The sequence below is a fragment of the Cnephaeus nilssonii genome, assembly GCF_951640355.1.
Source record: "Cnephaeus nilssonii genome assembly, chromosome: 14".
Taxonomy (NCBI): Eukaryota; Metazoa; Chordata; class Mammalia; order Chiroptera; family Vespertilionidae; genus Cnephaeus; species Cnephaeus nilssonii.
Genome location: NC_137085.1, coordinates 26152970 through 26166724, shown reverse-complemented (window position 1 = coordinate 26166724; position 13755 = coordinate 26152970). Strand labels below are relative to the sequence as shown.

General features: G+C 47.5%; 1 protein-coding gene across 1 annotated transcript in view; it reads right to left on the bottom strand.

Moving 5' to 3' along the window:
• Nucleotides 1–11649, bottom strand: part of GABBR2 (gamma-aminobutyric acid type B receptor subunit 2) — a 315641-nt gene extending 303992 nt beyond the window's left edge. The window contains exon 1 of the mRNA XM_079789934.1: nt 11278–11649. Coding sequence (XP_079646060.1) covers nt 11278–11601 — 324 coding nt within the window. The 5' untranslated portion in view covers nt 11602–11649. The remainder of the gene's footprint in view (nt 1–11277) is intronic.
• Nucleotides 11650–13755: the final 2106 nt, after the last annotated feature.

Genomic DNA, 13755 nt, shown 5'->3' with positions numbered 1-13755 from the left:
TTGCTTTCAATGGGAGCAAGACAACTATATGAAGATGCTGTTTCACTTAGTGCTTGAGCTGCAGAGATCAAAGTCTGACCATCCAGTTTAAAATCCCAGCAACCTTGGTTGGTGGTGATGTTAAATAAGTCATTTAACGTCTCGAAGTCTCAACTGTAAAATGAAGATAACAACAGTATTTACTCTATCAGATTGTTGTGAGGATGAAATGAGTGATGACGCAAAGCATTTGACATAAGGATGGACACATGCTAAGCGGAGGATAAAAGTGACTTGCTGTTGTTGTTATATTCTATTTTCCTTCTCCTACACATTTGCACCTAACGGTTTCCCTTCCCTTTTCCTTTGTTTATGACAAGATTAGAAGTTCTCCTAGGGCTTCCCAATGTTTCTAGACTTCCAGAGTCCCGAAAGGAGCTCGGGAGGGTCAGCTGGGCCCCCGAGGATGCTTTGTGGAGTGATAGGAGAGCCAATTCTATCTTCCATCACAGTCAGGGCACTCTGAGCTGGGCTGGGTGGGAGCGTTAGCATGTCTCTGATGGCATGTCCTGGAGTGTGCTTCCAGGTCCCATCTGCCAGAATCCCTGAAAGAATTCTGGGTATTCTCAGTAAAGCTTCAATGAATGGGTAGTCCTAGAAACAACGCGATTTAGATCGATTTAGATAATATAGTGAGCATTATAAGGATGGCTGTTGCTTTCAAAATCAGTTCTCTCTGAACAAAGTCAAGTGGATCATGAGCAGAGTACAAAAATATCATTTTCTCTCTTCCACCTCCTGACCCTGCATCTGAGAGAAGCAGTAATGTATCATTCCACAAAGTCCTTCATTGGCTACATTTTATCAGAATGGTGACTGATGATGTCCTTGCCAAATTGCAGGAGAAGGGGGTCTGCTCCAGCCAGCAGCTGTGGAACGTGGGCACTGATGAAGACAGATGAATCCATTTACTCAGTATTTTGGATCTACCACTAATTTTCAAGATGACAATGACACTTTATCCTTCCAGCAATGTAGACAGTTGCGCACACACACACACACACACACACACACACACACACACACACACGGTCAGTAGAAAATTGGCAAAAGAATGCCCCAAACAGCCCCAATAGGTGTCACAACATTGCCCTTACTCAAGCAAGAATTCTCAGGCCCTCAAACTCCAGCTCATAACCAATTTACTCTTACTTTGTACACAATTCTAATCAACTTGGTCATCTCTCAGATTTAGGGTCCAAACTAAAACCAATCAGGAAGATGTTCACCTCCAGACTGAGCTTACCCAGTTCCCAAGTCAGTCCTGACCATGGAAGGATAAAGAGCAGAAGCTTCCAGCTCAAAAGCAGGGAATGGAATAAATCTTGCTCTTCACGGGATCCCAAGGCCCCTCTTCATTCACTATACTCAGACCTGTCACTAGATTGCCTGGTTCACCAAAGCTGATGACTTGACTTTGTTCCTATCATTTCTACTAGGACCAGAGCCCAGACCAGCCTCTGTTGGCTCTCATACTCCCTAGAGGTGAAAGGGGATATCCGAACCTGATCCCTATGTCCACCAACTGCTGGTTAGAGCATTTGAAAATAAAACGGTCTCCTAAAATCATAATAGTTCTCAGATACTGAAAAGTATTTCTTTCTTTGGTTTTCATGTGTCTTAGAAGATGCTGTGCATGTTTGTCAGGGGAAAAGAAACTCACATCAGCTTTACATGTAATTTTCTATTGGACCATCTAACATGTACCCTTTCCCCTTTGCACTCCACAAGTACAGGGCCCCCGAAAACACCAAAGAACAAATAAAGAACAAGCAGGAAGCTCACCTCACATGACTTGGCATAGAAAGCACTTCCTCAATTTGTTAAAATGACTTCCATTAACTATGTCCATAAATCCTCTTAGAACCTAAGAGCTAAAGTTCCAGGCTTTTAGATCTATTTGTTTGCACAATAAATATTTATTGAGCACCTGCTCTGTGCTTGGCCCTGGGATAGTGCCACAAGGGAGCCCGGTACCTGCCCTCTCGGTGCTTACAACAGAGCAGAGATCCTCAATTCATGCTGCGATTCACAGAGAGGAGCAAAGAATTCCCTGTGGTCTCAGCAACTAACCAGCACCAGAACCCAGACCACCGACCCCATATGGGGCTCACACTCACACAGCCTGGCACACCTGCTTGTTCCTAGAAAGGTACACAGAGAAAGGCATCTTACCAGCCTCACTGCACATCATTACATAAGCAGAGAGAATAAGAATAACATAAATGAACAGATGAATGCAGATGCTCATTGGGCTAACTATGCCATTTAATTTTCTCACCTTTCTAGAATCAAAATAAAGAACTAGATAAGTGATAAGAAGTCACTCACATTTCACTCCGTGACCACATAGGGAATGACCAAGCCATTACTTCCAGAAGGAGATGCATTCCCAGCATCTGCTGCTGCCCCTTCCATGGCTGGATCACACTACATGTAATGTTGTATGTCATGGCCACCTGTTTAGACAGTGAGCTCCCCAAGGGCGGATCTATGTGTCATCCAACCCAGAACCTAGAACACGGACTGGCAGAAAGTTCTTTCAATCAGAGCATGAAGCATTAGGGTGCTGGAGCAGAAACGGGTAGTACCTGCGGCAGCCATCTAGATGGGCCACTCAGATCTTCTTTGAAGAGAGAACCTACAGGAGGAGTGCAGTCAGCTAACAGCCTTCAGCTGTAGCTTCAAGATCTTTCACAGCATTTAATTAAGCTGAGGACACAATCTCCCCAGGCAGTCCTCAGCCAATGATGGAACTGGGCAGAGATTCTGGAGTCTGACTCTTTTGGTACAATATGGGAACCCTTTAATGGAATCCTTGCTCCAGTGCAGCCCACTGGGCTGGCCACGACTTTCTAAGAGCTCTTCCCACCCAACTCTCCTTTCTTTCCCCTTTCCTTTCACAGGTATATGAACAGCTCTATATTGTTATCTGAGAATTCCCCTACCTCCTCTTTCACAGGAATTACCTCCCCCCAAGAACTCTGGCACTTCTAAATCCATCTTGGCATCACCTGCTGAAGGACCAGAATGACAGGTATCTGTGGCATCCACATGCTCTTCTACATATCCCAGCCTCCTTTGAAATTAGGTTGACCAGTGACTGCTTCTGGTCAATGAAATAAGTGTGGAAACAATATGTTGCTGCCAAGAAAGGATGGTTATAAACCCTGTGTGCCTTCCCCGTGGATTCTTTCATACCCCCATCTTCTTGAAGCCACAGGTGGCTGAGTCACAGCACAAAATAGCCTGGATTCTAGTATTCCAACCTGGAGGAGAGCCACCCAGGCGGACTTCTGACACACACTGACTTTGGGTGAGTGACATATAAATTTTACTGTATTATGCAGGAGAGATTTCAGGATTTGTTTGTTAACAATGCAGAGCCTAGGCCCTAGTCCACCCTGACCAACAAAAGACATATAGCCTGTATATGATTTGTTTAGCACTTCTATTTGCATCGCTAACTTATACTTTCAGCTTGTTCATTTCCCTGCTGAGATTTTAGATGTCTGTGTGAAGAAGTTGATGTTACTCTGTGCCCACAGGAGGGTAGGCCAAACACATGAAGAAGACCCCTTTAAAGTTAGAAAGCCAGAACTCTTAGCCCAATGTCAAGTACTAAACAGGCCCTAGTCTGTTAGTTGCACCCACCATCCCCATGAGTGCCTGGCTAAGTCTCAGAAACTGGTTGGGGACTGGCACAGCCAAGGGCATTGCCCTCGTACTTGGGAAACTCATGGGTTGGTGCTGATGGGAATATGCAGACGGTAACTACAGTTTGGCAGTCAAGTTAACCCTGATATATGAGGTCACCTAAGTCCTGTGGTGATGGGGTGAGGAGGGTAAAGACCCTGGAGAAGAAACCTAAAAAAACCATTCATTTTATGTGCTACTAATTAAAAATGCAAATTTTAATTTGTTCACTCATAGTTCAGTTTAGCAAACATTCACCGATGCCCACTGCATGTAAGATACTGGGGCATCAGACTGTCCCTGCTCTCACAGAGCTATAGTCCAGTAGGGGGAAAGAGACAAATATGGCTGTGCTACATGGCAGAGTGGAAGATATGCTGGGAGATACACATTAATAAAGATCTCATGCTCAAATCCTCTTTCTCCAACACACCTCTCAGCAAACAGTGCTGGAAAACAAGATTTCAGAGAGCACTGCATTTACATCGTGTTTCAAAGTTCTACATCCATTATATTTATTCCTTATGAGAGCCCTGGGAGGTCAGCGTAATTAGCCCCATATAGTACAGGAATACGACAATGGTGACAATGTAGCAGTGAGTATTTACCAAGCACTCACAGTATACCAGGTATTGATTTGATGATTTATTTGGATGGTCTCATTTGTTCCCCACCCACCTTACAAGGCAGTTAATAGATTAGATCCATTTTATAAATGAAGAAAGGGAGGCAAAGTGGCTTGCCCAAGGTCATTAAGCAGGTAAGTAGTAACCCACAGGGATATACGGGGCTCATGCAACAGACACTAGGAGCTAGGGGAGCTGAAGGCTCTGGAGTGGGAGTTGGCCATTCTATGCCCAGGATGCTCTCCTCATTCCCCTACAGTGCATTGATTGGAGGGACTGTCTTGCCTGCCAGATATACCCCCACTCCCCCCCCCCCCAATGGTTCCTTCTCTCCATTGTCCCTCCTGCCCTGTCAGGTCTCAGTGCTACCCATTCTCCACATCTCCTCACTGCCTCTCCACGTCTGTTCAAGCCTCAGCATCTCTCCCTTCAGCTACTATAATAGCTTTCTGGCTTCTTGGTCTCCAGGCTCATCTGTCTACTATCCAGCCTCTATATTCCTACCAGCCCTGATCATGTCACATTTATGTTCAAAAACCTCCCATGGCTCCTCACAGCTCCAGAATAAAGTCCAACCTTCACATGGCATTCAAGGCCTTGCACACCCACCACGAGGCTAACTTTTCCTCCACTCAGGTAAAAATACAACAAGTCAGTGATTCTCAACCACACCTCACACTTTGTTGCCTCTATCCTGCGATTTGGGGGGACCAATCTCCAATTCCCTGAGCCCCACTTCTCTGTGTCAACATTATATTCACCTTCCAGGGCTATCTTTACTTCTCATCCAGGAAGCTCTTGACTTAGATATTATCTTCCCTTTCTCTTAATGCCCCTGGCATCTATTGTTTCATTCTTGAATTCAGCATTTCCCAAGAGCCTGCCTTTGTGGTTATCTGATCAGACCCACCTGGCACCACACCTTTTGAACAGCTTCTGATGTCCTTGGAGGAATCACCTGTTCTCCACTCTGTATTCATATAGTGGGGTGGAGCTGACCTCATCCATCCTCCCCCCAACCCCCACCCTGCCAGCGGCATTACCAACTAAAGAGGGTCTGCCCACTCGACACACAGCAGAGCCAAACACTGGACACTGAGTTTTGCAGTGGAGAAATTAGGGCAGTATATTGGCAGGGCCCAAGCCAGGAGGATGGGGAGCTAGTGTTCAAAATCTGAAATCCCTGATCATTTTTAGTCAAGGATTTTTAAAGGCAAAGATTCAGGGTTAGGGGTTAAGGGGTCATGGGCAAAGCTGACCGGTGTAAGCTTCAGTGTTTTCCTTAGTCTGATTAATTCAGTTCCTAATGTCTTCTTGTCTTGTGTCTTCATCACTGTGGTTGGGTGATCTAACTGACTTGAAGAATCAAGATTCTGTAAGATATTTCATGACTGTATCACTGACGTTATATTTAAAACAAAATGCAGAAACTAAATGTTTTGTGACTATTGTTATGTTTAAGCCAGTGATTTTCAACCTTTTTCATCTCATGGCACACATAAACTAATACTAAAATTCGGTGGCACAACAAAAAATATATTTTTGCCAATCTGACAAAAAAAAATAGGTATAATTTTGATTCATTCACATCAAACAACTATTGTTGTGTTGGCTATTTTAATTTTTGTATTTGACAATCTAAAGGAAAAGACACTATTAGTCAGTGCCTCTGACTAAATAGGTATTGCATGTTTTAAAAATTCCTGTGTCACACCATATGCCATGGCACACCACTTGAAAGTTGCTACTTTATGTTGTGCATGAACTTTATATAAATGGAATTATGCTGTAAAAAAAAAAGTTGCTGGTTTAAGCTATCATTGTTTTGTGCTTAACTAGCTATATTTTTCTATTATCTCAAGAGAAGTGTATTTTTAAACATTTTTTCCTAGAACTTGCTTTACAGGCAGGCCTCTAGGACATGACTACCATACTTAAATTTTTTACTATAAGTGACTAAAGTATTTTCTTAATGTTTGACTACAAGCTATGTGACAACTAAGGTAATTGAAACATTTAGTTAAAGCCCATGCCTATATCTCTAGACTATATGATCTAAAACCTAAAAGCGTTTATTATTAACGGCCGGTTTCACCTCTATGAAAGGCTGGCAGCTGTCCCAGTCCCATCAGTGTCATGTGATTGGTTTGGGGATGGACATATGACCCAATCCAAGCCAATGAGAGTTGATTTTGGGATTTTTCCTGAAACACTTGGGAAACACACTTCTTACTGGAATTTCTAAACTGGAAATGTGTAAACTTGCAGCTGCTAGGGGCCATCTGTGCCACCACATGGGGAGAGCCTACTGGAGAGTGAAGCCAAACACAGAGGAAATCAAAGCTAAGAGACAGAGGGAGATTTTTAAAGATATCATTTTAGTTTCTGGATTCAGCCATGCCTGAGCACAGCCTACTCCACGATTTTTCAGTCATCTGAACCAAATCAAGTTAGGTTTCTGTCACTTGTAAGAAGAATCATAAGCAATACACCTACTAAGGGCCAGATACCATGATGGGCAGTGGGGTTGTAAGGTGTGAGCCCAATCCTAAAAGAGATAGTTTTCTATCTTTTTATTGCTAACAACAGCTCTATTGAACTATAATTTATATACCATAACATTCATTCTTTTAAAGTATATGAATCTATGGTTTTTAGTATATTTACATAATTTTACAACCATCACCATGATCACTATCTTGCATTGAAAATGAGAAATATATCCTTACTCTTCTCCCCTATACAACAGCTCCCCTCTTGAGCCCAGGGCTGGGTTTTACTCCTTTCTGCAGAACCAGCAACTGCAGTAGGTACTCAATTAATGCCTGATAAGCTCTATTCAGACCTCCTTGAAAAACTCGGCCTCCATCCAACAGTTGTTTGAGTCCTTTCTAAAGAACAATGAATGAGAGAATAGTTAGTTGGCAAAGCCACTCAAGGAAAGGGACGTGATCACCAACCACTAGGTTTTCTCCGGTTTTCTAAGTCTATCTGTGCATCAGGGTAGACTTCCAGAGAGATAAACACCTGGAATGTGCTCCTTTGGCTCCTAAACTTTTCCTAAGTTTATTACAGGATAATTTAAAATAGTAACCATTGGAAAAACATAAATCCAATAAGAAGAGAATGATTTAATACTTGTGCACCCAAAAGATAGAGTAGTTAACAGCCACTAAAAATCATTTTTAAAAAGATGAATTGAGGATATGGAGAAATACCCATGATATAATGTTAACTGAATGAAACAAAATATGAAAGGGCACAAGTACATAAATTAGTAAATACCGGCCACTGGAAGGAAATAATGCTAATTACTTTCTGTAGGTGAATTATGGGAAATTATTTTTTATGCTTCTCTATAATTTTTCATTTTCTAAAATGAACATTAACCAAATCAGAAATGGTAATTTTTAAAAACTCATTTATTGGGTAGTTATTTCATTAATGTGACTACCAAAGAGTGAGAAACAACCACATGAAGAACATTTCTGAGTCTCCTATAAAACTTTAAAAAAAAGACATTGTCCCTCAGAATATTTTAATCCAACATGTAAGAAATATAATTCAGCATGTTTACCTTTTTACTTTGACTGCCAGGAAGCTCAGAGGTAAAATTTGCAAAATACTCAAAAATGCAATTAGCATCCTAGCCCAGGTTTCTTGGTACAGCAATTTTAATGCTTCTAAAGGGTTTCTGATGCTTTCTTTTACCTATATTTTCAGTTGTCCAGTTTATGTTTTTATATATTCAACTCTTTCTTAGAATACATACAGAAATATTTGCTAAAGTGATTTGAGGTACCCCAGAGAAAATAGGTCCTGACTAGCAGATTCTCTGTTGGGCTGTTTCATTTTTACAAACACATGTCACTGAATGGGGCTTTAAAGGTTCTGTCACTATTCTAATTACAGTAGAGGATCAACCCTGGATAAATGCATATAGAATGCTCCTTTACTGACAAAGGCTGACCCAATGATCAGATTAACCTATTCCTTGCTAAATCTTTATCTCTTTGAATGCTGTGTGGACAAGGGTCCATCCTGGCTGCCCACAGTCTCTGGCCATTGACTGACAGCAAATGTCAGCAAAGCCAGCCAAAATCAGCTCACCGCATCCATCTTGTGTTCAAGTCTACAGACAAAAAGTGACACAAGCCAGCAAGTGATTAGGGTGTAAACACAATCCACAAAGACAGCCCATCTGAATAAAACAGGTCCCAAACACTCTTCAGATGACTATAGATTTTGCTGCAATTACCCAGACCAATCCTTCTTTTACTTCAACTCAGACAGAAAGTACCTCCACTTTACAGATGGGCCACTTTAAAAAATTAAGTATTATATCACCTGGGCATTCTATTCTCCCAAATGTGACACTTCATGGCAGGGGTAACATAATTATTTGATTATAAGCCAGAATTCTTTTTTTTTTTCCTGGTGTTAACTTCACTGACTCTTCATGAGATTTCAAAAGAAAACAAAATAGGCAGTCTTAATCTTTCTGTTGTGACCATTTTATCACACCTAATGTCTCAACATCTTACTTGTGAATTCATGCCAGAGGAAAACAAGAGAAGGGAGGCAGGAAACATTTATTTAGTGTTTACAGCATGCCAGACAGAGCACTGGCTGCTGAGTCCACCAGCTCAAGGTATTTCCACTCTGGCCTGTTATCACCCTTAAGCAGAGTACATAGAATAGTCCCACTTTCTCATAGGTAGAAATCTAGGCTTAGAGAGAGTAAATGCCTTGCTCAAAGTCACCCAGGGGTAAGATAGCCTGTTTCTGACTAGGTCCAATCTACCCCAAAGCCCATGTTCTGTGCCCCTTCACAGAGATAGAGATACATCCTATTTGCATGAGACTGATACTACCCACTGTCCTCCTTGCCAATGCTTTCTACATATTCCCACGAACTGAAGAGCCTCCTAACTGCCTCATCCTCTTGACTCTGGGCCCTCTCACTCAAAAAGTCATCAAGACACACTTGAAAAATAAAATTAAAAGCTTCAACCCACGCCCTGAAGCCAAGCACCCATCCCTTTACTGCCACAAACAGGCTAATATGAAATCTCGTTCAGGGAAGCTTTCTGAAGGGATAAACTGATGATGAAAACATTATGCAGCTGACAATATTTGGTGATGATGCAAGCAGGGCTGCCTGTCTACAAACATTTTTGTCTCCAAAGAACCAGTTCTCATTTGTCCCTTCCAAAAAAAAAAAAATATATATATATATATATATATATATATATATATATATATATGTACAGAAGCAACAGAGAAATTTGTGCATGCCTCCGTGTAATTACGTGTGCAGGGCAAGTACCCCAGAGAACTTTAAGTGTTCGGATAAAGATGAGGGCGATGGGAATGTCATTCAAAAATGATTTGACACGGGGTTAGCTCTGCACAGTCCGACCCCCCCACCCCCAACCCTACCCCAGTTTACATCCTCCTGGGGAAGAGGAAGCCTCTAGGCTTGCAGCAGCCTTCGCGGGCCAACTGTCACCCGTTCCTTCACCTTTTATTTACAGCGCAGAGCAGGCTGGTTAGTCTGTGAGGATGGCAGGGAATAATATGCAATCCAGGTTTCTGCTCTGACTCCAGGGACCAAAAAGGAGCCAGAGAGAGAAGAAAGCAGAGCCTGGGCTGCACGATCAGCGCGGCAGCGCGACTCTCCTCTTGGATGGGGTATGCACCTGGGCTCTAGCAGAAGCTCCTGAGAGCACCAGGAAGCCGGGGTCAAGCCCAGCGCCCCGGCCAGGCTTGGCGCGTTGGAAGAGGCTCCAGCCGAGCTTACTGCACAGGAAATCACTGCCCCCTTCAGGCCGCGTCTCAGACTCTGCGGCCGGAGCGTTGGGGGCTTCCTTAATCGGGAAAAACTCGTAAACCCGACCTCGAGACCGACGATCTCTCCTCCAAACACCTTCTGCGCACCTCACTCAGACCCGGAGCTGCAGTGAAGGTCCGTGCTGGGGCTTCAGCCGAAACCCAAGCCAAGAGGGTGAGGAGGGGGCTTGAGAGGGAAAGCTCTAGGCTATTCGGCTCCCCTGGGAGAAGGAGGCCGGGGACCAAGACCGCGGCTGCACGCCAAGTCCCTGCTTCAAGTCTGCGCCCGGAGAAACTGTGCCTGCAGCCGCTGGGCCAACAGCAGCAGCGCAGCGGAACACCCCGCGCATCCGGGGCAAGACCTGCTCAGGGCACTCTGAGCAACTAACCCAAGGGGGGAGGCGGGTCTCCTTATAAAACTGCTCCGGCCACAGGCAGCACCGGCCACATCCAGGAGGCAGCGCTGCAGAACCGGAGGCCCCACACCTATCCGCACCGTGAGGACCAAGCGCCCAGCCCTGCTGCGCGCGCTGGCCCCTCGGGTCCCGGAGCCCTCCAGACCTCAGAGCATGGCTCGGCTCTCCTGGGGGCCCGCGAGCAGGCCAATGGCCTCCCCAGCCCCAGGTGGCCCAGTTTGCAATCAATGCGCCAGTTCCTCCCACCTGGTACTCCACAGCCCCACCAGCGGGACCTGGACAGGGAAAACGAATGCAGGCCTTTTGGGGGATCCAGTTCCCACCTTCTCCACTTCTTCTCTGGTTAAAGGAGATCCTAATCTTCTATCCTACACCACACACACATGCAATCCCGAAGGAGTGAGATGCTTAGCAAATCTTGGTCGCAGCTGTGCCAGCCAAGCCCGGTGGGACACCGGAGGGTGAGCACTGAGCACCAGTTGGCAATGCTCTTGGCAGGCACTGACGGGTCAATCAGGGCTTTGCCCAAGGACCAAAGCTTGCCTCTGACCAACACTCCCCCTCCCCACCACACACACACACACACACACACACACACACACACACAACACACATACACACACCATTGCCCACTACAGCCCCGACGGCGCGGGCAGCCGGACACTCACCTCCGTGTCATAGAGCCGCAGGTCGAGGAAGTAGGGGCGCAGAAGCGACTCGTTTCGGATCTGCTCTATGGCCAATTCCACCGCGGGAAGTACGCCGCGCCCGATGCTGCCCTTGGCCACCTCCTTGGTGAGCGGCATGAGGCCCATGATGGAGAGCGGTGGGCTGCTGGGCGGCGGCCGGGGGGCTCCCCGCGCCCAGCCCCAGGCCCCTGGCGCCAGTGGTAGCAGCAGCGGCAGCAGCAGGAGCAGCAGCAGGCGCGCGGGCGGCGGCGGTGGCGGCGGTGGCGGCGGCCCGAGCTGTCCGAAGCTCCGCGGGGAAGCCATGCCGCGCCGCGGGCTGCGGGCGCTGGCTCACTCGGCCCGCATGGCCTGGCCCGGCCCGCCGCCCCGCGCCAAGCTCTCCCCGCGGCGCCCGCTCAATGGCGCCGGCCCCCGCTCCGGCTCAGGCTCCGGCTCGGCTCGGAACGGCCCCGGCGGCGGCAGCAGCGGCGCCCGTGACGGATCAATCACGCTGGGAAGGGGTGGGAGCGAGAGGAGTGCGGGAGGCGGGGAGTAAGCGAGCAAACGCGGAGAGGGGGGCCAGCGTCTCTGCGCGCGCCTCCCTCCCGCACGGCCGCCCCGAACCGGGCCGCCTCCGCCCGCCCCCGTGCGCGCTCTGAGCCGCTCTCCCGCCGGGAGCCTCTCGGCAGCAGCTCCTGGAGCGGGGCCGGGGGAGGGCGAGCGGCAGGAAACGCGGGAGGCGAAGGCGAGGCTGCTCTGGGAGGCTCGGGCCGCCTCCGGGGACGAGGACAAGCCGTGCGCGCTTGGGAAGGGGGAGGCGCTGGCGCTGCGGCTGCGGCGGGGAGGGCTGCCTTCCCAGCACACGCACACACGCGCCCCCGACCCTCCGCTGCGCGGGTTGCCGCTGCCCGCCAGGGACCTGAACATCCGAGGACAGAAATCTGGGAACGAGAACTGGCCACCACCGCTTTCCCGAGCGCTTCCTGCAGCACCTGCACGGTGGTTTGGGACTGCTTCTCTGAGGTCTGGCTGGGAAGGGCGGCGAGTGCGCCAAGGAGGCGTCTTAGGCACCTGCAGCCAGTGCTCTCCGCCTCTGCGCGGGTTCCCTGGGGTGGAGGAATGAGAGGGGAGGGCTGACCCAGCCCGGAGGGGCAGCCGAAGACGCTGCCACTGCCGGCTCTGGAACACCTCCTGGTACTCGGTGTCCCGCTGGCCCTTGGGGTCTTGGATAAGAGCCCTCCTCTTCCCCACCAGACGGAGAAGCCGCCCTTTGCCAAACCCAGGCAAGACTGGAGTCCTCACCTTGCCTGTGCTACCGCCCCCTCCAGGCATTTGACCTCCCCGCGTCCCCACTCTGGAAGGGCTCCGCCCTAAAATTCTCCCAGGGTGGGAGCAGGCCACAGCAGGTCCGGGGTCCACGCTCCGCAAGCCTTAGCCCGCTCTCTACCAGGTCTGCACTGGCTGCACCGGCTAACCTTAAGCAAAGCAGTCCTGTGATTTGATCTAGGGCCGTGTTCCCCGTGTCTCTCTCCATACTTGAAGAATATAAATCGTGATCATGAAAATATAAAATCCCAAGGGGTGATTAATCAGGGGGACACAGTAGGTCATCAAATAAAAAAACACACCCTTGATCCTGAACCAAACATTGTGGGTGAAACTGATGACCTTGTAACAAGGTTGGGTGTTTAACCTTCCCGGAACACTTAATACATGCCTTACAATCTAATCCTCACAACAGCCCTCTGCATTACTAGTGAGTATTGCTTATCATCCTCACTTTACAGGTGAATGCCCTGAGGTTTCACAGTTTGTCAAAGTACACAGAGCTACCCAGGGAGGACTGGAACCCAGAGCCAACAGGAGCTCTCTACATAGTGCAGTGGGAAAGAGGTTGGGAAACAGCTTCCCCAACAGGCAGGAGGGACAATGCCCTGACTTTGGATTGTTCTGGACCTCATTTCCCTCAGTCATGTGCTGAAGGAGTTGGACCAGACTATGTCTACAAACTTGCTCTTCTGCAATGAGGCAGGAAGGGGCAAACCTGAATTACAAGATAGGTTCTCAGGAAACATGGAGAAGGGAAGCTGAACTTAACTCCTGGAGAATACCTTGGACAGCTCCGGGGGAAAACTGGCCAAATTCTTCCTGCCCTAATTCCTCTTTCTAGGCTTTTGCAGACACCACCTCACTGGCTAAGTGGAGCGTTTTCTTCTCTCCAAGCTGGAAGGTTTGCACGGGCAGAGCTCACCTGAGCATCTCCACCAAAAACAAACAAACAAACAAAAATCCATAGGACAATGTAATCTCCAGATGCTCAGCTGGTGTCTCACTTGACGTCACAGATATCCTGTAGTCATAAGCTTCTGGCATCTGCCATTCCTCAACCTTTCAGCTCAGGTTTCTGAATGAGCATTTTTACTTTTTTTCTTTTATTTCCTTAGTTATTTATGTTTTCCTTGTAATTTGTACCAATAT